This window comes from Pimephales promelas, chromosome 24 (genome assembly GCF_988280905.1).
Source record: "Pimephales promelas chromosome 24, fPimPro1.hap1.1, whole genome shotgun sequence".
Classification (NCBI taxonomy): domain Eukaryota; kingdom Metazoa; phylum Chordata; class Actinopteri; order Cypriniformes; family Leuciscidae; genus Pimephales; species Pimephales promelas.
The window spans coordinates 14,477,263-14,501,294 of NC_142792.1; the positions used below are offsets into that span (position 1 = coordinate 14,477,263).

General features: G+C 37.6%; 2 protein-coding genes across 7 annotated transcripts in view; one reads left to right on the plus strand and one right to left on the minus strand.

Annotated features, from left to right (window-relative positions):
• The window catches only part of recql (RecQ helicase-like), a 79,617-nt gene that overhangs the window by 1,064 nt on the left and 54,521 nt on the right, over nucleotides 1-24,032 (minus strand). The window contains exons 1-15 of one of the 4 annotated variants that reach the window (XM_039668403.2): nucleotides 7,351-7,453; nucleotides 7,072-7,157; nucleotides 6,567-6,610; nucleotides 6,035-6,253; nucleotides 5,648-5,827; nucleotides 5,458-5,564; nucleotides 5,175-5,373; nucleotides 4,934-5,100; nucleotides 4,790-4,865; nucleotides 4,474-4,622; nucleotides 4,271-4,388; nucleotides 3,268-3,406; nucleotides 2,337-2,431; nucleotides 1,606-1,822; nucleotides 1,402-1,528 (exon numbers count right to left, since the gene is read on the minus strand). In XM_039668403.2, the coding sequence (XP_039524337.2) occupies nucleotides 1,402-1,528; nucleotides 1,606-1,822; nucleotides 2,337-2,431; nucleotides 3,268-3,406; nucleotides 4,271-4,388; nucleotides 4,474-4,622; nucleotides 4,790-4,865; nucleotides 4,934-5,100; nucleotides 5,175-5,373; nucleotides 5,458-5,564; nucleotides 5,648-5,827; nucleotides 6,035-6,253; nucleotides 6,567-6,582 (1,809 nt within the window). In that variant the 5' untranslated portion in view covers nucleotides 6,583-6,610; nucleotides 7,072-7,157; nucleotides 7,351-7,453. Of the gene's footprint in view, nucleotides 1-8; nucleotides 149-1,401; nucleotides 1,529-1,605; nucleotides 1,823-2,336; nucleotides 2,432-3,267; nucleotides 3,407-4,270; nucleotides 4,389-4,473; nucleotides 4,623-4,789; nucleotides 4,866-4,933; nucleotides 5,101-5,174; nucleotides 5,374-5,457; nucleotides 5,565-5,647; nucleotides 5,828-6,034; nucleotides 6,254-6,566; nucleotides 6,611-7,071; nucleotides 7,326-7,350; nucleotides 7,454-24,032 lie in introns of those variants that run through there. The other 3 variants (XM_089127042.1, XM_089127043.1, XM_039668405.2) reach the window with 3 other exon arrangements.
• Nucleotides 18,544-24,032, plus strand: part of LOC120477032 (uncharacterized) — a 60,837-nt gene continuing 55,348 nt past the window's right edge. Inside the window, exon 1 of one of the 3 annotated variants that reach the window (XM_039668400.2) lies at nucleotides 18,544-19,024. In XM_039668400.2, coding sequence (XP_039524334.2) covers nucleotides 18,872-19,024 — 153 coding nt within the window. In that variant the 5' untranslated portion in view covers nucleotides 18,544-18,871. The remainder of the gene's footprint in view (nucleotides 19,025-24,032) is intronic. The other 2 variants (XM_089127041.1, XM_039668401.2) reach the window with 2 other exon arrangements.

Consider the following 24,032-nt stretch of genomic DNA (forward strand, 5'->3'; position numbering starts at 1 on the left):
AACTGTACTTTTGCTTTCTTCTCCTTACGGACTAGGGAAGAGTCTTGACTTTCTTGGCCACTGATTTTTTGTAGTCACCGTCAGCCGGTCTTTTTCCTTCTACTTTGGTACTACTTTTCTCCCCGGCACTTTCTGACACTTTCTTTACCTGTGGGGTGGCACAACAGCTCTTTACCTGTTGGGGTCTTAAAATCATTTGGGTGAGTGGTCACTATAAACTGTAGGAACACAAGAAATAAAAGGGGTTACTGCATGTTCAATGAGGGACCATGACAACTCCAACTGAAGAGGTTTAACTCGTGATAGGAAAATGCTTGTGTTACATTTTGGGCCACTGTTTGTAGACAATCCAATTCCACTATGACTGCTGGGAAAGGGATGTTTAGAGGCTGGTAAATGCATAAACTGAGAAGAAGTCCAATTTGTTTTTGCATCAACTGGACCACATTGATCTTCTGAGACAATATTCTACTTAAAAAGGCACATAAATCACATACCACTGAAACGATTCTGATTAGAGAATTTAAGGATACAGTACGATCTTTGACACAGCCAAGCTAAATTAGAATCAAGTAAAAAGATTTTTGCGGCTTGTTCAAATTAGCAAATTTAAGTGGATAAAAAAATAAAACGTGACAAAATGTTCAAGACTTGCATTCATTTTACTTTGTTAAAATGAGCTAATGCAAGTCAATTCATGAACATTGTATCACAAATTAATTTCATTATTCAAATCACCTAAATTTGTTAACCTAAGTTTGTGTTTGGGGAGTAGATCTGTAGTTCCCACCATGTGACTGCATTGGGAGAGTAAATTACTAAAATAAATGTTTTGTGTTTTTCAATGAAGAGAAAAACATTTGTTTGAACAAACTTTATTTTAGTTTTACTGACCTAAACTAATTGGGTGGAAACATTTAGCTTAATTTGATTGCTATCTATTTGTAGTTTGGTGTAAAAATCTAAGCTACGCAAACACTTTATGAATGTGTTAGTTACTGGGTAAAAAAAAAGAAAAAAAGAGTTAACTACGTGAACTGTGGTGCTCCCCTCAAGCACTATGATGGCATCTACCTGAAACAAAATAAGACTGGAAGAGGTACAATAAAATAGATCAACAAAAAAGCTCAGTAAATACTACAGATCAGAGACCAAAGGCCAGATTCAATATACACATCACTAAAGTAAGCAAAAGTCTAAATGAAATGGATAAATAAATGAAATAAATATTTGTATTACCGTCATGTAGCAAAAAGTAACATGTTTGAAATGAATCTGGCCAATCGTCACCATTGAAAGAGGTTCAGGAAAGTATTAATCAAACAACTATTAGGAAAAGTTTAAATCTAGAATTTGCTAGAAGAAAAACAGGACGCCTGCTGATTTTGTTGACTGTCTTACGGTAGCAGGTGACACCACTCTCCTCATCTTCATAGTGATTGAGTGACCGCCGCTCTTCAAGAGAGATGCCTTACGGCCCAACTTCAAGTAGAAGTGGGTTGTGTAGGGAGTGAAGCTAAAGTCCTCACTTGCATATAAAAGAGAAAAGAGTAAGAGAATAGATCTAAAAATGGAAAGGAAATAGTTCACAATCTGTAAAAGTACCTGAAGTAGCCATGCAACAAAAGGTGGATGATAATGGACTCCACCTCCAAGCGTGACAAGGACGTGACCTTTATCGTTTTGCGCCGCTTAGCGGGCCCTTTGCCCATCCAAGCCTCGCAGACTTTCAGAGGGGTCAGTTTTTCATCCAGAGAGCTGGCCATTTCTACTATCTCAACAACGTCTCGAGCATGCTGAGTGATGTCCATAGTGATGTAGTCTGAAAAAATAAAAACATCACCCATTGCATAAGAGGCCTGCGGTCACAGTAGGTGAAATTGTCTGAGCAAATGGTCAATTGTCTGTGTAGATCAGGGGTGCCCAGTCCTGCCTCTAGAGATGTACCTTGCTGCAAAGTTTATCTCCAACCCTGATCAAACACACCGAAACCAGCTAGTTAAAGACACCCAATATTCAACCCAAAAATAGTCATATAACCACTGCAATAAGTCCAAAGGTAAACAAAAAAACTGCACAGTGCTGCTTTAAGATCTTCAGGACCCAGGGGCACTTGATAATAAAAGACAGGACTGTTGGATGAGGGTTGGATCTCATCTCTGCAGATAGGTAGATCTCCAGGAACAGGATTGGGCACCCCTGGTGTAGATAAATGAATCACAGCTCACACAGACAAGCAGCTTTCTACTGTATTGGTCAACACGGTCAATTTGTTTGACCAACTTAACCCGTTGGGAAATCTTTCGTTCACATTAAGGGAGGTAATAAATGCTTACCACTGCCGTGACGACAGACGTCGCACATTTGGTTGCACTCTTCATCATCATCCCAAACTTCGTCAAAATGAACGGCCATCATAGCACGGCGACACCTGTGCACACACATAAGAGTCTTGTGTTCAAAAATAATAATAATAATTCCAAACAACCCTTAAATCAACAGTCATATAACTTCCGGTCTCATCTGATCGATTTTTGAAGGCAGCATAATGATTTGATATCCTGTGCTATCCATTCTGTGACAGTTGAGCTAAAAAAATGAAGGTGACATCTGAACGTTGCAGTTGGTGGTCAGTTTGAGTGTAAATGTATGTTTTATTAAATGTTTGCTTGGCTTTCACAAAATCTTGCTATATTTTGCTGTAGATCATTAAACCATTACGGCTTTCATAAGCAAACCCTGCCTACAAAGTCATTTTGGCAACAAGTCAGCTGGCTAATTTTTCCAGACACAACCAAAGTGTGCAGTGGGGGAGGAGGTCGCCAGGACAGGTGTAGAAGCACTGATAAAACTAACAGGCCACATGGAGTTAACATATAAGGCATTAGTAATAGGTTGCTTAATACGCCAGTCACATGACAAAGGAACGAAAGACTCGGGAGGTGAACTAATCATGCTTTTCATAATTTATCTGTGGGTGCATTAATTCCTTGTTTGGAACATGCTAAAAGATGTGCCTGTGAATGTGTACAGGGAATTTAACTTTATAAAAACTACTTGAATTAAGGGTAGTTCATTTTGCTGAACGAGACAAAAGAGTTAAATAATCTGATCTTCCTGTCAATATAAACCATATAGTAACACTGAAAAAAAGATAAAACACAGAACAATGTTTCACAAACTGAAAAATCAAAATTTAGAAATTTAGAGACCAAAACCAGGAGCCATGTCATTGGTATCCTGAATATCCTGTGTATTTTGACTCACCTGTCCACATTTTGACAATATGCTATCATATTCTGTAGCTTCTGCTGCCCAGTATTCTCCATCACAACCATTGTGCTTATTCTGAAGATATCCATAAACCCAAAGAACACGATACAATCTGCTGGGGCATCATCCCTTCCTGGAAAAAAATAAATGAATAAAAAGTAAAGTTAAAAAAAAGTCAAGTCGCAACAGACCCTTTTTTTCCCGAATTTTGACAAGACAAGCTGCCTAATAATAAAAAAAATATAAGGCATGAACTTCATTGGCATCCATTGGTTGTTGATTGGATGAAGGCAGATTTAAATGTGACATTGCAGTTGACGAACACTGACTGTAAGAAAGGGGGCGGGATTTAAAGGAGTAGTTCACTTTAAAAAATATTTTGCTGATAATTTACGCTTCCCGATGACATCCAAGATGTCCATGTCTTTCTTTCTTCAGTCAAAAAGAAATTAAGGTTTTTGATGAAAACATTCCAGGATTTTTCTCCATATAATGCACTTTACTGGGCACCAAACGGTTCAAGGTCCAAAAGACACTTTCAGTGCAAACTGCAAACTGTTCAAAGGGCTTTAAACGATTCCAGATGATGAATATAAAATAAATAAATAAAAAAAAAAAATAAATAAGTTGAGAATTAAAATTAAGTCTGGGCTGCTCTGGAGAAAAATCCTGGAATGTTTTCATCAAAAACCTTAATTTCTTTTTTTTTTTCCGACTGAACAAAAGAAAGACATGGACATCTTGGATGACATTGGGGTGAGTAAATTATCAGCAAAAGTTTTTTTAAATGTGAACAACTCCTTTAAGCAGACTACAAGTCACACAGCACTACATAAGTCAGACTAAAAGTCTGTCATTTTACAGCAAGATTGAGCTATGACATTTTGATAAATGATGAGCTCAAAAACATTTGCATAGGTGATTTATTTACAATAAGATCAATAAATATCTTGTGAGAAAGAAAACATCAACATAAAAGTATCAGGATGATGCCTACCTGCACGTCCACTCTCCTGATAATAATTCTCAATAGATTTGCTGAGGGTGTGATGGATAACAAATCGCACATCAGCCTTGTCAATGCCCATTCCAAAAGCCACAGTGGCAACGACCACCTGCACAGACACAAAAATAAGATAACATTACAAAAAAAAACCCCAAAACAACAGGTGACAACAACAGTAATTCTGTAGGTGCAACCTGGATCTTCTTGGAGGACCACCGCTGATGCACCAGAGATTTATCTGAAGGCTCCATGTTGGCGTGGTAAGGCTGAGCAAGAATATCCCTCTTCTGCAGGTCCGTAGCCACAACTTCTGCATCCTTTTGAGAGAACACATACACGATTCCTGCAAATACAACATTTTTTTTTTTTTTATTAAGAAGTTTTTGAATAAATAGTGAGCATTACTGCCCATTTAAAACAATGCTAAAAACAAAAAGCACGACGCACAATAACAATATGTTTATTCTAACCACACGCTACCATCTCTTCGTAGCAATTTAATTGATTTACCTGACTGGTTTTTGTATCTTCCCCTGATCAATGCTGCAATTTGGTCGGTACAGTCTATGTTTTCTTTAAAACGAACCTGTAGAAGTGAGATGACAAATTACTCTGTACTCTTCTAGCAGTGACATCATAGAATGATTTGCATACCTCGTAGTAAAGGTTAGGTCTGTTGAAAGGTGCTGTCAGAGTAATGGGTTCCTGAACGCATAGTATCTTCTGGCAATCTTTAAGAACGTTGCTAGTTGCGGTGGCAGTCAGTCCGACCAATGGGACATTGGGGAACTGGCGCTTTAGGATACCCAGGAGCTTGTAATCTAAGCAAAGGAATTAAGTACAATTTAATTATGGGTTAGAAGCTTTACTCAGCCTGGATGATGAAAAACCTCACCAGGTCTGAAGTCATGCCCCCACTGACTGCAGCAGTGAACTTCATCCACAGCGATGCGTGCCAGCAGACCCATCTTATAGGCCTTTTCGAGTTTGGACATCAGTAGTTTGCTCTTGGCAATTTTCTCGGGGGTAACATAAAGCAACTTGAAAGGGCTGTCTTTATCGATCATCCCTGCCAGGACCCGCTTAGAGTCCTCCTGCAGATGCACATGAAGATCAGCACCTGAATGTGAATCAAAACAGTACATCTAGATGTACAAAGTACATCTGTCATACTGTACCTTTGTACTGGAGGCATTAAGAGTGACCGCCGAGACATTTTTGGACTTCAGAGACATCAGTTGATCCTCCATCAGAGACACCAGCGGGGCGATAACTAACGTAAAACCTGGAAAATGCGACCACAGGAATTCACATCAAAGCATTCAAAATATGTTCTTCATCTACCAAAATGTCTATGAAAGCACAAACCCTTAGAGCAGAGAGCTGGAAGTTGGAAACACAGGCTTTTTCCTCTTCCGGTGGGCATTACCAGGAAAAGGTCTTTCCCTGACATGCTAAGGTTGATGGCCGCCTGTTGCAGGGGACGAAATTTGGAGATCTGGAACACACTACACAGCTTTGCCTGAACTTCTTTAGACCATGAGAAATCTGAAGACAGAGCAACGAACAAAAAAATCATGTAGATAACCAATGTAACATTTAATACTTTGTGGCTATACTGATTTTGATTAAATTAATGCATCCAAATTTTTATTTAAACATCCCAAAGCAGTCACTTTTAGTATAAAGCTGCTTTGGAACAGGATGTATTGTGAAAAGCACTGTAAATATAATTTATTTAAAAATGAGTGATACCTGACTCCTCATAGTGCTGTAGGTCCTGTTTGCTGAATGAGGGTTTAGGAGCTTTGCTGGAACCGGAGGGCTGTGCCGAGCTGCTGGCTCCCTCCAGGATCTTCAAGAGTTTGTTTTTCCTGGAGTTCAGCTTTGTCTGTTTCTCCAGCAGCTCAGAGATCTGCAGTTCCAGCATCTCCAACTCTGCTTCCACTGAGTCCAGTTCTGCTTGTGCATCATCTGCAAAGAAACGGACTCTCTTTAGTCTCAGTCTTGAATATACTAAACTAGTACGCATTTCTTAGGGAGCATGTACGCTATTCTCATCCATGCACTCATTTTCTACGAACACACTAAGCAGTTTTTCCAGGATTCCAGGAAGGACTGCTGCATAATTCCCAGTGTCTCACACCTCTGCATCTCTAATGAGTCGAGCTTCACAGGGAGATGTAATGATGTCACACTCAAGGGAATAATAAGACATCCTGATAGTCTAATTTATCCACACACACACACACACGAGCATACATAATGCAGAAGACAAGATACTTACCAGTAATATTCGCCATTTATACAGTTCTTCAAAGATTATGATGACTGCAAGAGAGGGTTAATCAGTATTTTTTTTTTTTGTTGTTGCATAGTTTGACAGTAAACAATTTTTCATTTAATTCTGGAAACTTTTCATTCTTGTTTAAAAGCATAAACAAACCAAAATGTAATGATTTTTTTTCTTATCAAAAAATTTTGTGGTTTAAAGGATGTTTACAAATGTTTTACTGGGAACCAAGATTACAATTATGATTGTTAAAAAACTCATACATGCATCATTTCAAAAATATATCTAGTCTTTGAACAAAATATTAGACAGTTAACATTAGACCTGCCAACCATTTTACACAGACCATCTTCACTTAGTGTTGATAATAATAGATAATAGATCTGAGCAATGCAATACACATCATTTTTGTATACGACATGAACGTGTTCAGAAGCGCGCCATGTTAAACAGAATTTAAACACATTAACTGTTTGAAAACGCATTTCTGCTAACTCACCGCTGAGAGATCATCTGCTTCTTTCACTTTCTCTTGTTTGCACCGTTTACACCAGATCAAGTCCTCGTTGCCCCACGCGACCATTACTAACCAATCACGGACATGGAAATTCAAGAGTTGAGACGAGACAAGAGTCTTGTGCAAAAGAAAAATAAACCTACGGTACTGTTGTCGTATCCAAATACTGCTTAAACTAAATATAGTTATTAATGCATTTCATGATTTACTGGGGGTAGTTCAATGGTTTTATGTAATACATGTATTACAAATTATACACACCTTCAACACTGTTAAACATTGGAGACCAGGAAGTGAGTCTTATTTTTCATAATAAAAGTCCATAAAATGTTTGCTGCTGTGAATTGTAGACATTAAAATCCTGAAAACACTACACACTCTTCAACACTCTTTTTACATGCGCAGCGCACTAGTTTATTTAATTGGTTTACCAACAATGTCAGAAAAAGTGGGTGCTGTGGATCAGAATTCTATTAGAATTCTATTAGAATTCTTCTCAGCATTCCCACTAGTTTGACCTTGATTTTGGTGGTATTAGCCCGGTTTTGAAGCATTCATTGTTTGAAACATGAATGTTTTGAGTGAATTACTGCATTTTATGAGTTACTGTCAGTTGTGGATTAGAGAATGTTAAGGCTGTTTAAAATAAATGAGGATAAACAAATTAAGTCATGCCAATGTGTTTTACTAACACAATCTATCCGTCTTCAGTTAGTTCTATTTAGTGTTGCAGGAGTTCTGGAACCTGGTTTTCCATAATTTGTAATATTTGCATTGTCTTAACTTGTTTGAACTATCACAGTTTTAAAAAATTTAATTCTTTCAAATTTTGGTTTGGATGAAAATTCAGCTGCAATGACAACCATCTCCACAAGAGGCTGTTATAAACCAGGAAATAGTTTCATTTGCTTGTCCTGATCCATAGAACCTGAAAAAAAAACATAACTTCTTTAATTTTGTTCTTCCTGCTTTTTAAGAGGGTATTTCCGCTCTGTTCCATTTACACTAAAATTCAGTCAATGTAAATGAAAAGTAACAAACAGCCTAAACATGTAGCCTACACTATTAACTCCATGTTGGAATTGGGTCGCATTTTTATACTTATTTAGACAATATTATTTAGGTATAAATGTGGTTTTATTACTTTTTTAATGATTCCTTGTTTCAGCAAACGTTACAGTGCCTGGTTTTTGCCCTTCCCTGTGGAAGCACACTGGACTGGATTATCTGCTTTCAAGAGCACTGGTGATTAAGCCAAGATGTGTTCCATATGCATCACACAAATGCCTTTAAGACATTTTCATGAGCCAGTAAGTGAACAAAGCAACTTCCCTTCTTCAAACTTGCTATGGAGGGCAGCACTTTAATAAAAATACAGCAATATGCTTTCCTCTGAGAGACTAAGTCCTGTGTATCCCTTCATGGCGACTTCAGTGTTTTCAGCTCAAGGCTCAGCTGTTACATGCAGTCAACGCGACACTTATTTTTCCATTAAATATACTTTCGGGTACAGTGTAATCAAATGTCATTAAAGACAGACAATTGCGTGTCTATATTTGAGGCGTATGAATGTACACCAGCATTGAGAACGACAATGGTAGTCCAACACTAAGGATCTGTTCTCACAAGTTCCTCGGCCTGAGCAGATGTGCTCTGTGACATTTAAGCATTGCTTTAGAAAAAAAATCCCCCTTCTAATGATCTGAACCGCAACGTTAAAGGAAAAAAGAAACGAATTGTCATGGGTGTGCTGAATTTAAGCGTTGCTCCTAATGACAGTGCAGTACATTGGAAGATAAAGCCAGTTTTACAGGCTTAAAAATACACTTGAGATGAAAATATATCCCTATCTTTGGTTTTTGTGTGTGACTTGGGGGGTATGTAATAATATTTTACAATTTGAAAGTTTTTACTGTATTTTTGATCAAATAAATGCAGCCTTCTTTCAAAAACATTTAAAAACCTTACCAACAACACCTTTGAACCGGCACCAGTGTACTCTTTTACAGTATAAATTAACGTTTATTATGAACACACATAAATTAACACTGAATGCTATTTTATGATTTAGATTATTAAATAATTATTTAGAAATTGTTGTCCATTGATAGTTAATGCATTAAGTGCCATACTGTTAACAAATGGAACCTTATAAAGAGATGATAAGTTAAAGGAGTAGTTCACTTTTTAAAAAAAACTTTTGCTGATAATTTACTCACCCCCATGTCATCCAAGATGTCCATGTCATTCATCGTCAAGATCACCCCTATTCATCGTCTGGTGTCGTTTAAAGCCCTTTGAAACGGTAATGAATATCTCATTTGGACCTTGAACCGTTTGGTCCCCATTGAAGTCCATTATAAGGAGAAAAATCCTGGAATGTTTTCATCAGAAATTAATTTCTTTTCGACTGAAGAAAGAAAGACGTGGACATCTTGGATGACATGGTGGTGAGTAAATTATCAGCAAAAGTTTTTTTAAAAGTGAACTACTCCTTTAAGTATAGGGATTTTTCAATTTTCTACCAGGTTAAAAGAAATCAGTAAGTCCGATCACTTAAAGGTAGTAAAGTTATTATAACATAACTTTCTGAAACAATTTGAGATACCAAAATGTAATAGGCCTACTTAGAGTTAGAGGTTTGTTCAAATCCCCCATTTTAAGTAAATTCAACAGTAATGCACGTTCGTAACTCACTTCATGGAGAGGAAGACTGTTAGAGGAACCGAGTGGACCCTGTTTTGACTGATGGACAAGGAACAACTCCTGCACATGCTCCACATGTGGATTGTCTCACAGCTCTCGGCTCGAGTCCACAGGGGTGCTGAAGAATCTGCACTGGCCCTTCCTCTGCTATTGTACCACTTCTTTTCTTACACATAAAGACTAGAGAGAGACAGCGGAGGAAAGGGGGGCCGAAAGGGGTCAAGGGAAAGTGAATGAAACGTTTTGGAGGCTTTCAGCAGTTCAGCTCGAGAAGGAAGGATGAATGAGTGAGGGAGTGACAGAGAGGGACATGGAGAGAAGGAAAGAGAGAGAGAGAGAGAGAGAGTGGCGGGTCGAGCGGGCAGCCACATGGGCAGTTCTCACTCGGGATAATGAGAGTCTTTTCTGCGGCACTTAACCTCCAAACGGCACGCTGGGAACCCACAGCCGCGCGAGCTGGTCCACACAACAGCCACGCTCGGACACGCTCGCCCACCGCTTAATCAAATTTTACACCCAGCGCAGTGCCCCCCCCCACTACACGTGGCCCTGACAGCCTCTCTCCCAGGATCACACTCACCCAGAGGCCATGCAGAAGAGAGGAAGAGAGGGAATGCTAATGAAGATGAACAAAACTTTTAAAAGGGATAAAAAAATCGAGCACATTTTCTGCAGACACAAGTGGTTTTTTGGAATAGCGTGACACAAGCTACATGTTGTTTGGGTAAAGCTTATTTCAAGCTGGGGAAATCAATGGAAAGTTGCCCCAAAATGTTCTTTATTTAAAACTATTTTCTCCCCAAAATAATAATACTATATTATTTACTTTAATTTTACAGAGCTATTGAGTTCACTGTATCTCAACTTGTTCCCTTCCTTAAATTTGACTGGATGGGTGCTGTTAACAATGCTTTTACTGTTTGCATCACTCTGCTTGACTGTATTTATTCCAGACAGGCTGTCAGTCTGTGCATTAATGGTGTTTTTCATTACCTCTTTCTGCAGGGTACGTAGCATGGTGACAACAATGAGAATCATAAATTCATTCAGTGAGTGAGTCATTTAATCATTCATACAGCTGATTTGTTTAAAAACACTGACTCATTCAGGAAAGAAACAAGTGTCTATCTTGAATAGTGAGCCATTTAATCATTCACTCAACCGATTTGTTCAAAAATACTGATTCATTTATCTATGAAACGTGTGACTTGCTGAATTCAAAATAGCATAATCTTACTATAAGAAATAACAAGTCTTTTAAGTGAATCATTGATTCACTCTGATTCGTTAAAAAACAAGTTCATTCCTCAGAGAAACGAGTGCACATTAATATCACTGCAAGAAATAACAAGAGTGTATGCAATTTCATATTCAGCCACAGTCTTTTTAAGTGAGTCATTGATTCACTCATATTTATTTGTTTAAAAACACTGTCATTCATCAAAAAACAAATGATGGAATTTGGAATAGCATTTTGAATAGCATACTACTTTATTATAAAGATATGGCAAAGATATTACAAAAATGCTAGTTTGCTTAAAAAAAAAAAAAAAAAAAACCCTGATTCATAAAGGAATGAAACTATAGCCTATACCACTTGGAGACTTGCAGCATTTTCTGCTTTCGTTTTAGAACTATTTTCATTGGTGGAGCAAAAATAGACTAATTGAAAATAATTTGTTACTCAATATTAACTTTTTGTTGATTGAACTTGTAGAACAGAAATATCACAGTGGAATGAATTATTCTGCAGTTATACATTAAGATTGATTTTCAAAAATTGTGGATAGCGTAACCAAAGTCGACAAAAGCGTTTCATTTTTAACAGCATGTTGAGAAACAGTTCTTTAAAAAAAAAAAAAAAAAAAACAAGAACCTTAGAATCTATCTCAAGACCCTGTTCTATTCAGTTGTGATCCGTCTGGTGTATTTTGAAAGTATACAATGGTGGAAAGAACGTTGAAGAATGAAAGAACGTTGATTCAGGCTTGGGACGGAGATAAGATTCAGAGTTTACAAGCCTCAGGGCGTGAATGTTAACAGGAAACAGCAGCACTTTTGTGGCCAGCCTGCGTAACAATCAGCCCACAGAATGAGAGACGAAACGCACCCCTGGGTATTAGAGAGCGCTCAGTGCGACAGCTACCTGATGAGCCCAGCAGTGAAGGGACGTGGGTTGCTGAACATGGGTTGGTGGCCAGGGACGGCACTCCATCCTCTCTTGAGCAAACACAAAAGCAGGTTTCCCCAGCACACTGCAGTCACTTTCTCCTGTCACTCAAACAGTCCCCTCGGATCCCTGATTGTCTCCAGGTGAGTGTTCAAGTGTGACTGGCCAGTAGTGGTTTCACACCCTTAATCCTTAAATCAAATCTAAGCTGGATCAGAGCAATACCATTTCTGTGTCGAGATTAGATTTGAAAGCCAAAGTTAAAAGGACGCTCCGGGTTAAATTCAACTTGACATCTATATACAGTATCTGTGACATGCTGTCAATTATCCAAGAAAGCTATTTTGTTTTGTTAAAATGAAAAAATGTACGACACAAAATGTGTTGACAGAAATCTACTTACAATGGATATCTATGCAATATGTTGTCCCATTTAGTACCTCAATTATTACAATTTTTTTTAAAACTCTGAATAGTTTCCTTTTACACACAGACGGATGAGTCAAAATGAATTTCCGTAGTAATAAAACCTATTTTGTATTTAATTTGTAACATTTAATAGATAGATAGACAGACAGATGGATTTTAATGGATTTTTACATTTAATAGACAGACAGATGGATGTATACGACGGACAGGTATACCGTGGAATGATAATGACAGATAGAATGAAAGAGACATGAGCAAAAACAATGTGTGTTTGCAAGACAGATCCGATAGTTGAATCGTGGTCTCTCCCACGCAAGGCTTCAGACTGTTTGCTTTGACTCTGTTCTGAATGCAATGGAGCTGTGTCTGCTCTGTGATATGATATTCTGCTTACAGTGACACACCTCCTGCTGAAATGCACAAAGACATTTGTGTGTACAGTCTAATGGTCTATAGCTTGTCCTCACCGTTATATCACCTTTAGGAAGCTCATGCTTATCAATCAACACCTTTAATTATGTGCTTTGCAACCGTGACATCATGCAACCCCGGTATTTCAACATGCAATGCCCCCTGCCCTGGTGTATCCGCCTGTATGGGCCTGCATGGCAATAACCTCTGCACGTAATTTCACCAGCAGAGGGTGACATTTTTCAAGTTCCTTTTAGATGTTTCCCGGGGCAACCTCCTCCTTATTCCTATATGGGCCCTCCCTTCAGAGGCCTAACCTCTTCTAATCCTCCTCCCCCCGTTTCCGTGGAGACGGCTCAGGCGAGCAGGTGACGCATTGACAGGGAGCAGATGGTTCCCCGTGGAGGTAAGCATGGCTAAACAATAACTCCATACTCAACATAGAGCTTTTCTTTCTAAACTCTAGTCTCTCTCCTAAACCACACACACACACACACACACACACACATTTGAACTCTCATATAGAGACTTCCTCAAAACATACACACAGCCCCCACACCCTCCTCCATTTTCACCCAGCTGAAGCCCTCTCCATTCCTTTATAGCAAGCGCACACACACCATCACACTACCCTAATCACAAAACCATGATCATACTCACACACAACACTAATGCGCTCCCCTTTCATCAGGCACACTAAAGAAATGCCAGCTTTCTCCATGGCACGCGCATATGAGATGGATGCAGAACACGATGTCGTATAGATGGATTATTATTTAGTGGAGGTAATGATTCTGGATCCACAATCAGGTTCTGGGTAAAGAGATATGGAGAACATTGAGATGTTTGGCTGATTTGTTAAAGGAATTTGAAAGAGTTGTGTAAAAAAGACACGGAAACAAAGTGTTTTCAAAGGAAAAAAACTACAACTTTACGTTAAAAAAAGAGGTTAAGTAATGCTAATAAAAATAACTTTTGATTATATAACATTATAATATACATTAATTTTAATTGATATAATTATATAAATTATTATTTGTATAATATATATATATATATATATATATATATATATAGTTATACAAAATTTATATTATACATAAATATAAATATTTGATATATGAATCACATTTTTCTTAAATATATACATGCATATGTGTGCATTTATATATACAAAATAATTATACACACTACACACACATATATTATGTAAACACAAACTTTTATTTTGGATGCGATTAATCACAATTAATCGTGATTAATCGCATCCAAAATAAAAGTTTGTGTTTACATAATATATGTGGGTTCACTGTGTATAATTATTTTATTTATATAAATACACATATGTTGTGTATATTTAAGAAATATTTTCATGTATATACTGTATACAGATTTATATATAATTTATATTATATAGAAATATTTAATATATCAATAATGTTTTTTTCTTACATGCATGTGTGTGTATTTTTATATAAACAAAATAATTATACACAGTGCACCCACATATACTGTATTATGTAAACACAAACTTTTATTTTGGATGCAATTAATTGCGATTAATCGTTTGACAGCCCTAATATATATATATATATATATATATATATATATATATTAAATACACTTTATATACATGCTTTAAGAGAATAAAATAATACAAACATTTTTCAATTATTAAGAAAAAATTGGAGGTGATTTATCTCATAATAAACAGTGCAATATAACTTATACCTACTTTATCCTATTGTGATTATTGATGGCATGTATGTCAAAATCTTGTTAAAATTCACTTTAAATTCATAGGTGAACTGTTTTTGAATGAATCTGTTGACTTATAATACTCATTCTTCACAACCTGCTAGAGTACTGATGAGAAGAGTCACCAAATGAATAAGTGTGAAGTCTCTACGGTGAACTGAATCAGATTTCAATATTCCCTCTATAGCTCTTAATGTTTTTGTTGTCAACTAAAACTTAAACTATTAAAATAAAAATATTAGATGAAAACGTAAGTTTAAAAATCAATTATTTATGCGATTGACTCTCAGCCAACAAGATATAATAGTAAATTAAATTGTCTATGCAGTAGCTAGACGAGCACAACTTTCTGTTGAATCCAAAAAACTATGTCTACACAAACAACTAATCACCTACAGTAGTAACCTAGGAGTTACTTTCTTTCACTGCAGTGCATACTGTGCGTGATTTACCTCAGGTCAAACGTGTCTTTTGGGGGCTGGGAAATGTTGTATGTGTACGTGAGTGTGTACAGCGGGTTTGGGAGGGATTATTATGGAGATCAGCTAATGCATGTTGAACATTGCATTCTGGTTGAAGTGACTATAGTGTGGAAAGCACAGCACAATGCACAAACTCTAACATTTTTTTTTCAACTTTCTCTCTCCCTCTTTAAAAGCCACACTTTCTCCCAAAGCACCTGGAGATCACAAAAAAGAGGATGAGAGAACCCCTCCCACCCCTCCCCTCCCAATTCGCACACATCAACCAACTCCACACTGCGTCTACCTATCAATACAGTGAGTGTGGACCACGGGACGCTGTTCGGGGTGGGCTACGCAGAGCCTGAGGCTTTGCCATACAGCCTCACAGCAAGGAGCCATTGAAGTGCTCTGCCTCCATAATGGAGTCACTAATAGGTGCCCATTCAGCAAGGAAAGTGTTTTCTGAAAAAAAAGAAGGGGAGCGAAAGAGCGAAAGAGAGAAAGGAAAGTTTTAGGGGAAGCGGCAATCACTATGTACGCTGCCTTGAGTATGTAAAATTTATTCAGGCCTCCTCCCACAAAAGCCCCATCCCACATTTTTTTCTTCTTCTTTTCACTGTTTAGGAGAGTAAGGGGGGGAAGAAGAGAATAACAAATCACTATTGAAAGGGCTTTATAGAGAGTTTGGAGTTCTCTTTTCTTCTTTACTTGTAGATGGGGTGAATAGCCTGTCCAGGAGTGAGTACAGGCCCGAGTCCAGATATTGTTTGGATGTTCGCAGTTTCTCGCCTCTGTACGCTCTCTCAATTAGCTGCGCCTCTCGGTCATACATGCCCTCACAAATCTGCAAACGCTCAATAACACGGCTAACATCTCTTTTGAGATGTTTAATGCATATATTTGATCAGTTTTTTTTTATCATTTTTGCAAGCTAAATGCTTTTTAACAATGTTTTCATGTAGCATGCATGCTAATAGCGACCTAGCCTTCGTTTACATTCTCAAAATTCTGTTTCTAGTTTGTTAAAAGCATAATTAACCTAAAAATTATAATTCAGCCATCATTTACGCACCCTCGTGTCATTTCAACACTGTTTCTGAACATTAAAGAAGATATTTTGATATTATAGATATTAAGATATTACACTTTTTTTTTGGTTACCAACATTTTTCAACATATGTTCTTATGGGTTCTGCTGACTTTTTTGGTGAACTGTCCCTTTAATTGAATATTTCTGGTTCAGCTGAAGGATAAAATTGATTTTGAAAGTTGTGCTTGGCTGTCAGTATTGAATATGAATGTAGGTTTTGCATTTTTTTTTAAACTTGGACTTGAATCCTAGCAGCAACATAAATAAATAAAAATAATAATAATTAAAAAATAATAAATAAATAAATAAATAAAAGCTTGGTCATCACCGTAATGATGCTCTAGAAGAATCCTGTCTGGAATCAGTTTCGGTAGGTATAATGCGCAAACTTTGCCTGAGAACTCATTGGCTTATAGGGCAGCGAGGCGACAACCTAATCTTTCCTAATCTTTGTTAATCAAGATGTTGGACCCGGGTCCAATATTCCTATAATGGCACATTATGGGCTCAGAGAGCAGAGGTCGAGATATTTGCCACAACCATTTTCCCCAAGCAACATCGCTCAGTGGGGTGGAAGTAGCTCCACCGATATAGTGTCGCAAGGACCATATTGTGAAGAGGGAATGTTAATGCAGAGATGCAGGGAGGCCTTATTGTACTGCATGTGTCTGTTCTGGTTTGACAGATTGATGGAATGGGAGTATAACGGCCCAGTGTGGGCTCTCAGGCTGAGATGAAGTTTAGGACTATGAGTTAGTCCCACAGGGGGTTCAGGTGTCCTGCTGAGATGGGATAAGCCCAGAACCACCAGCTTTTGTCCCACAGCTTTTAAGCAAACAATACCTGGCAGAATGGCTATCTTATTCAAAGACATTGACTTAGGCTTTCATATGATTCTAGGATGCATATTTCAAAGTCTTTCATGCACATTCCAGGATTGGATGAATTTAGGTTCAAAGCTTGATAACACTTCAGTTTCCTACTTCACACTTTCCTATTCATTTTATTATTTCTCTACAAATGAAGGGCAACAACTATATTACTCTGAGCCAATAGAATCTGCTTTTCTCTCTTTACCATTTGTCTGACAAAGCATTTTTCTGCCTGTGTCTTAGCAACTGACTTTGTTGCATCTGGATCACACTGTGGCTTGCAACAATCTTGTACTGATTTTTATAACAGGATCACATTTTCTAAGAATCATCTGTCCTGATACCACGTTGATGAAGAAATTTATATTTGAAAAAAAAGTACTCTAAATCAGTCATGTGGTCCAACAAGCAACAGCAAAAACATTATTAAAGAAATGTCTATTAAGGAAATATCTTTTAGCATGGTAATTACATTTATTTGTAATATATACATATACCTAGAATTAACAAAAAAAAAGAATATGTATATATTGAAATGAATATATATTAACTGTACTTATTTAAACGTATATTTAATGGTCTAAATGGCACTAACATGAATACACTCTCAGAAAAAAAAGGTACAAAAGCTGTCACTGGGGCTGTACCTTTTTAAAAAGTACACTTTTGTACCTTAAGGGTGCATATTGGTACCTTAATGGTACATATTAGTGCCTAAAATGAACATATATCAACACTTAAACTGTACATATTAGTACCTGAAATGTACATTAGCACCTATTAGCACCTAAAATGTACATATCAACACTTAAAATGTACATATTAGTACCTGAAATGTACATATTAGCACCTGAAATTTACATATCAACACTTAAAATGTACATATTAGCACCAAAAATGTACATATTAGCACATAAAATGTATATTAGCACATAAAACGTACATATTAACACCTAAAATGTACATCAACACTTAAAATGTACATATTAGTACCTGAAATGTACATATTAGCAACAAAAATGTACATATTAGCACATAAAAGGTATATATTATCACATAAAACGTACAAATTAGTACCTAAAATGGACAAAAGTGTACCTTTTGAAAAGGTACAGCCCCAGTGTCAGCTTTCGTACCTTTTTTCTGAGAGTGTACAACTTATTTTTAAATGTCTTAATCTAGATTTTTTGAATACTTTACGTGACATTGACACTCATTCTAATTGTTTACCTGGTGATTTTCTCTTTCTTGTAACCAACCAAAAACAGAAAAGTTTATATGTTTGCACAGTGTTGACATTTCTAGTATATCACCAGGGCAACAGGCTCACATTTGGTTAATATTTCCCCTGACTTTTTGGCTCTAGCTAAAGAGTGAACGAGCATAGGACAACTTCAATCCTCTCACACTAATGAGATATGATTAAAACGGCAGATAGACAGCAGTCCCACTGACATACACGAGGGGAAACACGCAATCGCGCACATTCCCACTAATGAGCTTTGATTTGTGGTACTGATAGTGTGTGTGGTTTCCTTAAAACGACTCTGTAAATCCTCAATAATGTAATTAAGCAAGATGGCAGATTTATGCATGCAGCAGGACATAACTTGATCTTGCACTCTGAAAAGCCCCATGCCTGTGCCGCTGCTGTCCACTGTCTTGGGCTTGTGGGTGTACAATTCTTCATTTTCGAAAAAGATGACTCACCTGGCTGGTTTAGTATAATCATTAACAAAAGCAATGAGCTCTTGAACCAGTCATTCCAGGGAGCAAGACCACGCTGGAGGACAACAGAAGCCAAGACAGCTCATTCTGTCCAAATAAACGCCAGAAACTTGGAGCTTGAGTGTTAAAAAGTTGCAACTGCAGAAAACCTAACATGTTGACAACTGAGGAAGTGCCTAAACGACACATTTACAGCTGGAAAGCCCATTCTGTAGGAGGCACTCAACCCTGTATCGGTCACCCTGGGAGACGTGTCAACAGCAAGGCATGGCATCTTAGCTCCAGACCCCAGCTCTGGAGAAATACGGTGAGTCTCCATCACACCAGGGTTTTCCAAAATCCTTTAGCAAGGATAGCATTAAGCTTGGCCTGTCAGTGGATCTCTGATCTCTGCTTTAAAATTGAAATGAAAAAGCACCTCGAATCGACTCCCTATTGAGAGGATGAGGAAGCCGACGACAGCAGGCCTGAAATCGGAGCATCTGCCCAGGTTGAATGTTAATGAATGTTAAGCAGGTTAGCTGCTGGGGTGTGCAGCTTTATGCCCCCCCAGAGAGCCTCAGAAATTGGGCAAGGTGCTAACTCCTGCTATTGCTATTGTAGCAGTAGCACTAACCATATTGATCTCTGATGCTAGCAGATTAGGGCATAAAGAAGGCTCTGTCCTGACTGTGGGGGTCCGCTTCTGATTCTCCGGTCTCCTTTCGGGGTCACAGGATCTGTGGAGCCCATCTGACCCCACGAGTCAACACGTACACACACCATTGGATCTGCAAAGGTGGCGAGGATGGACACTATTAAGCCAGATTGGTTGGACGGTTACATTCATGGCTCATCATAGCTGACCCGGCGAGCGGCAGTGGGCCCTTGGTTTTGTGTATGTGTTTTACACCGGTCTCCTCCATGCTGGGGATCAAGGGCTGCTCCTTTTGTGGAGTATTAATAGGGTTGCAGTTTGGAGACCTCATTGTTTTGGGGGAAAAAGGATTTCCTCATGTTCGTGGTGCCTTTGTGATTTGATTGATGTTCTGTGTTGTAGGATTGTGTGTGGATGATGTCAGGGTGTGTGTTTGTTGTGTATTAGTTTGGTAATTCTCTTGTTGCGGACGTCTGTGTAATGTGGTTTGTCAGAGATTGCTCTATACGCTTAGACAGGGATCTGCTTATATCAACTCAATTGTGACTGAATACTTTGCCTTTCTAGGCTAAATGGCTACCAGTCATCAATGGGGAATTTGTTGTCTGTAGTCTTATAAAAATGAATCGTGTGGTATAAAGTCTTCTGAAGAGACACAATCCTTTGAACAATGGAGAGACAGAAATCTCTCAGGGTTCATTAAAAAATGTCTTCCTTTGTGTTTAGAAAAAACTTCTGTGACAAAAAAGATGACTGAATTTTTATTTTTGGGTGAATCATCCCAAGGATAGTTGAAGAATCAATAGCAAAAGCTACGCAACAATTTCGACTCTAGGGGAGGGTAAAAAATATAGATTTTCTCAATAATGATTCTTAAAGTCCTTTTACTCTATTTTCAGTGTGACAATGTGTAGCTTTCCATCCTGCACATCACTGCCAATTCTCTGTTAATTTTTAAAATGAATGTGCCCCAATTATGTTTTTTCAAATGTTCCTCATGCAGTGTGTTTTGTGAATGTAAACGTTCTGTAAAGTTGTAAAGTCGAAAGTGCACAACAAATAAATGTATTGTCTCCCAAAAGAAAGAATCGACTCTGAACCGCCTAAATGAGTCATTTGAAATTCGAATCCCACTGCGTACCGCTTCTAGAAGAAACATTTGCAGAATGCCGGCGTTGTACATTTGTCTGCCCGTGTCCCGTCTTCAAACACGTCATTTTACTGATGACTGCTTTTTAAATCGTTGCTCTGGAAAGATGGGTCAGTATATTTGGGCCAACTTGCTTCTTAGAATCACAAGTATGTACAATTATGATTAATTATTGATGTTTACAGTATTTTCTACCGGGTGTTCAAAATACTTTGTGTTCTATATTGTGTCTAAGTTTCTGGTTATAACTGTCTTACTGAAATAGTTCTGCAAAGCAGCAGTGGGCCACTATTACCTAAAACTGTGTCTATTAATGCAGATTGTCCAACGCATTCTCATCCTTTAGCGTCATATAGAACGCTATATGACAAAACGCCGCTATACTACGCACATGGCACCCGTTATCGTTAATATAACACGCGCTGTGATGGTTTAGGTGTGGGGTAGGGTAGGGTAGTCTCAAATTACGCTAAAGGATTTATGACCCCTTGGGTTCACGTGTTATATTAACGATAAAGGATGCCATGTGCGTAGTATAGCGCCGTTTTGTCATATAGCGTTCTATGTGACGCTAAAGGATGAGAACAGTCTGTCGTTCTTACTACTTTGAGTAAAGATAAAGGATGGAGCAAGAAATAAACTAATAGGGGTACTTTAATATTTAAACCTGTATTAATGTTTCCCGCCCTGCTGTTCAGCAATCGCATCAAGAGCTTGTCAAATCAAACTGCTAGTCAAATCGAACAGATTGGGAAGTCTGTCTCGCTTCCCAGCCTCTCGTTCTACAACAACCGTAGGTCCTCTATCTCAACTCAAGGTTCATCTCTCAGCAACAGCACATTTTTAGGAAAAAAAAGTGTAAAAATTTGTACAAATGCTACCTTTAGGGGTACAACAGCTTGCCACTTGGGCAGTACCCTTAAAGGGACAACTGTTGACCTTGAAAAGTTGCATATGCGATCAATTAACCCTTTAATGTATTTCAATGAACCTTTTAGGGGTAAATATAGGTACATACACTCACAAAAATGCTGGGTTGTTTTAACCTAATTGTAAAATATGGACAAACCCAGCCATTGGGTTAAAAATGTAATTTAAAAAAATTTAACCCAATGGCTGGGTTTGTCCATATTTTACCCAAAATTGGGTTAAAACAACCCAGCATTTTTTAGAGTGTAGTTGTCAGGGACAAGCTGTTGCACCCCTTTATGACAAAATGACCAAAGCAGAGTGATCATCGTGTACCCGACTCACCGCTTCAATGATCGTCCGTAAACATTAATTAAGTCTTATGTAAGACAGACTGTAATAATTGGAAAATATGCAAGAAGTTTGCAGACAGATGCACAAGCCAAGGAAGGAGAAGAAAGGACCACTTTGCTTATTAGTGCATCAAGTAATTTGATCTTCCTTCTTCCACCTACTTGTTATTGACAAGCTTCACATTTCCTGCGTCCCTGGACTAGTGGAAGAGCATTTCCTGTCTGGCCTCAGTCTGTGATGCAATGGCAAACAGCCTCCCTGACAGGAAAAGCCCAAAGGACAGGGGCTCTGCTGCGCCCCTGAGACACTGAGGCAATGGAAAGCCCATCTGCCTGGAATTGGCCTAATCTCATCTGGTGAATTGGACGATGGGATACAAAAAACACCAATCATGCCCGTCCAATTTCATTAGAGATCTCAATGATGAGAAGTTCAGAGAGGAGATCAGAATGGTGTGGGCTGACTCCCTCTATGTACAGACCTGCTTATGTTTGCTCGAGAGCTCTGATTGAAATAAGACCATCACCCTGTGACCTCCAAGACAGGGTGTTGGATTACGACATGAATATGACATCTAATCAAGGCTGTTGTTCACCCAAGCTGCCCTGATGTTTAAACGCAGTCTGTCTGGTGTTGTGACTTTTAATGAGTCTTACGGTCTCATTAGGTCTGCTGGTCTTGTCTGTCCCTTTGCCAATCTGTGAAGACTAAATATTACTGTTTTTATTCACAACAGCACAAGCCCTATTTCCTTCGGGTTTCTATTGTCCTCTGTCTCCCAAATATCTGTGCTCTTATAACTTTGGATCACATATGGATCCAAATATACTTGAATTCTGTTTCAAGGTGTAATTAGGGAGAAGGCAGGTTATTGTGCTCCAAGAGGCCACAATTCAGCTATGGGTTTTAGGCATTGTGCCGCGTCCAGCAGTCGATTAAGTGAAGAGCATGATTATCTGTAAGAGACATTAAGTACTGTCTGGAGTATTGTTCAAGAATCATTTCCAATTCTACAACACCATTTTGATTCACAGCTCTGGCCACTTTGGTTTTAATAATTTATTCAAATGCTATAATGATGGTAAGACCAATAAATAGAAGTGTAAAAATGCATCAATCTGATAAGAGAAATATGTTACAGAGGTCATCACAGAGCAACAGCCCCATATTTTTGTTATTCATAATTATGTGTATCCATTTGAGCAAAGTTAACTGCTGTTTTTTTTTTTGTTTGTTTTTTTACAAATTGCTATCTATTATGTTTTCTGGGATAATTGTAGTAGTTTATCACATGAATTAATTACTTTTAATTCTATGACATAAGTCTCTGCATTACTCTAAGATGGTCATTTCCCCCCTGTACATGACAGATTTTATTTATATTTTGATGATTGGTTTAGTTAATTTTCTGTCACATGACATTCAAATCTGTAACTCTATTTGATAGTGTACTTAATATTTGTTTGTGTTAGTTTACTGTCATATTTTTTCAAGACTGTGATTGTAAAGTCATTAAGATTTTTTTAAATGTATTTTATATTCTGCAGAATTTTTCTATAATAGTACAAATGATATATTTTATTATTATACTTTTATTAAATTTTCGGCTACATTTCACGTCTTTTTGTATATAATTATTAGGCCTGTCAAACGATTAATCGCGATTAATCGCATCCAAAATAAAAGTTTGTGTTTACATAATATATGTGGGTGCACTGTGTATAGTTATTTTATATATATAAATACACACACATGCATGTATATATTTAAGAAATATTTTCATGTATATACTGTGTATAGATTTAAATATAATTTATATTATATATAAATATAAATATTTTATATATAAATAATATTTTTTTTCTTAAATATATACAAGCATATGTGTGTATTTACATAAATAAAATAATTATACACAGTGCACCCACATATATTATGTAACCACAAACTTTTATTTTGGATGCGATTAATCGCGATTAATCGTTTGACAGCCCTAATAATTATGAATCAGCCCAAAATAATTGGATCGAATCATGAACTAATTTCAGATTTCACAATGCACCGCTTTCAAAAGGGGAAAAAAATCATGAATTCATCAAATTGTTGTTGGATAAAAATTTGCATCTCTACTAATGATATGTATCCTAAAGCTTCAATGGATAGCCTTGTTAAAATCTGCATGGTGGTCAGGTGCGCAGGCCACAGGCTTTGAATGTGGCTCTTTCATATAAAAAAAAAGATCCAAAACAAAACTTTAACACGGTC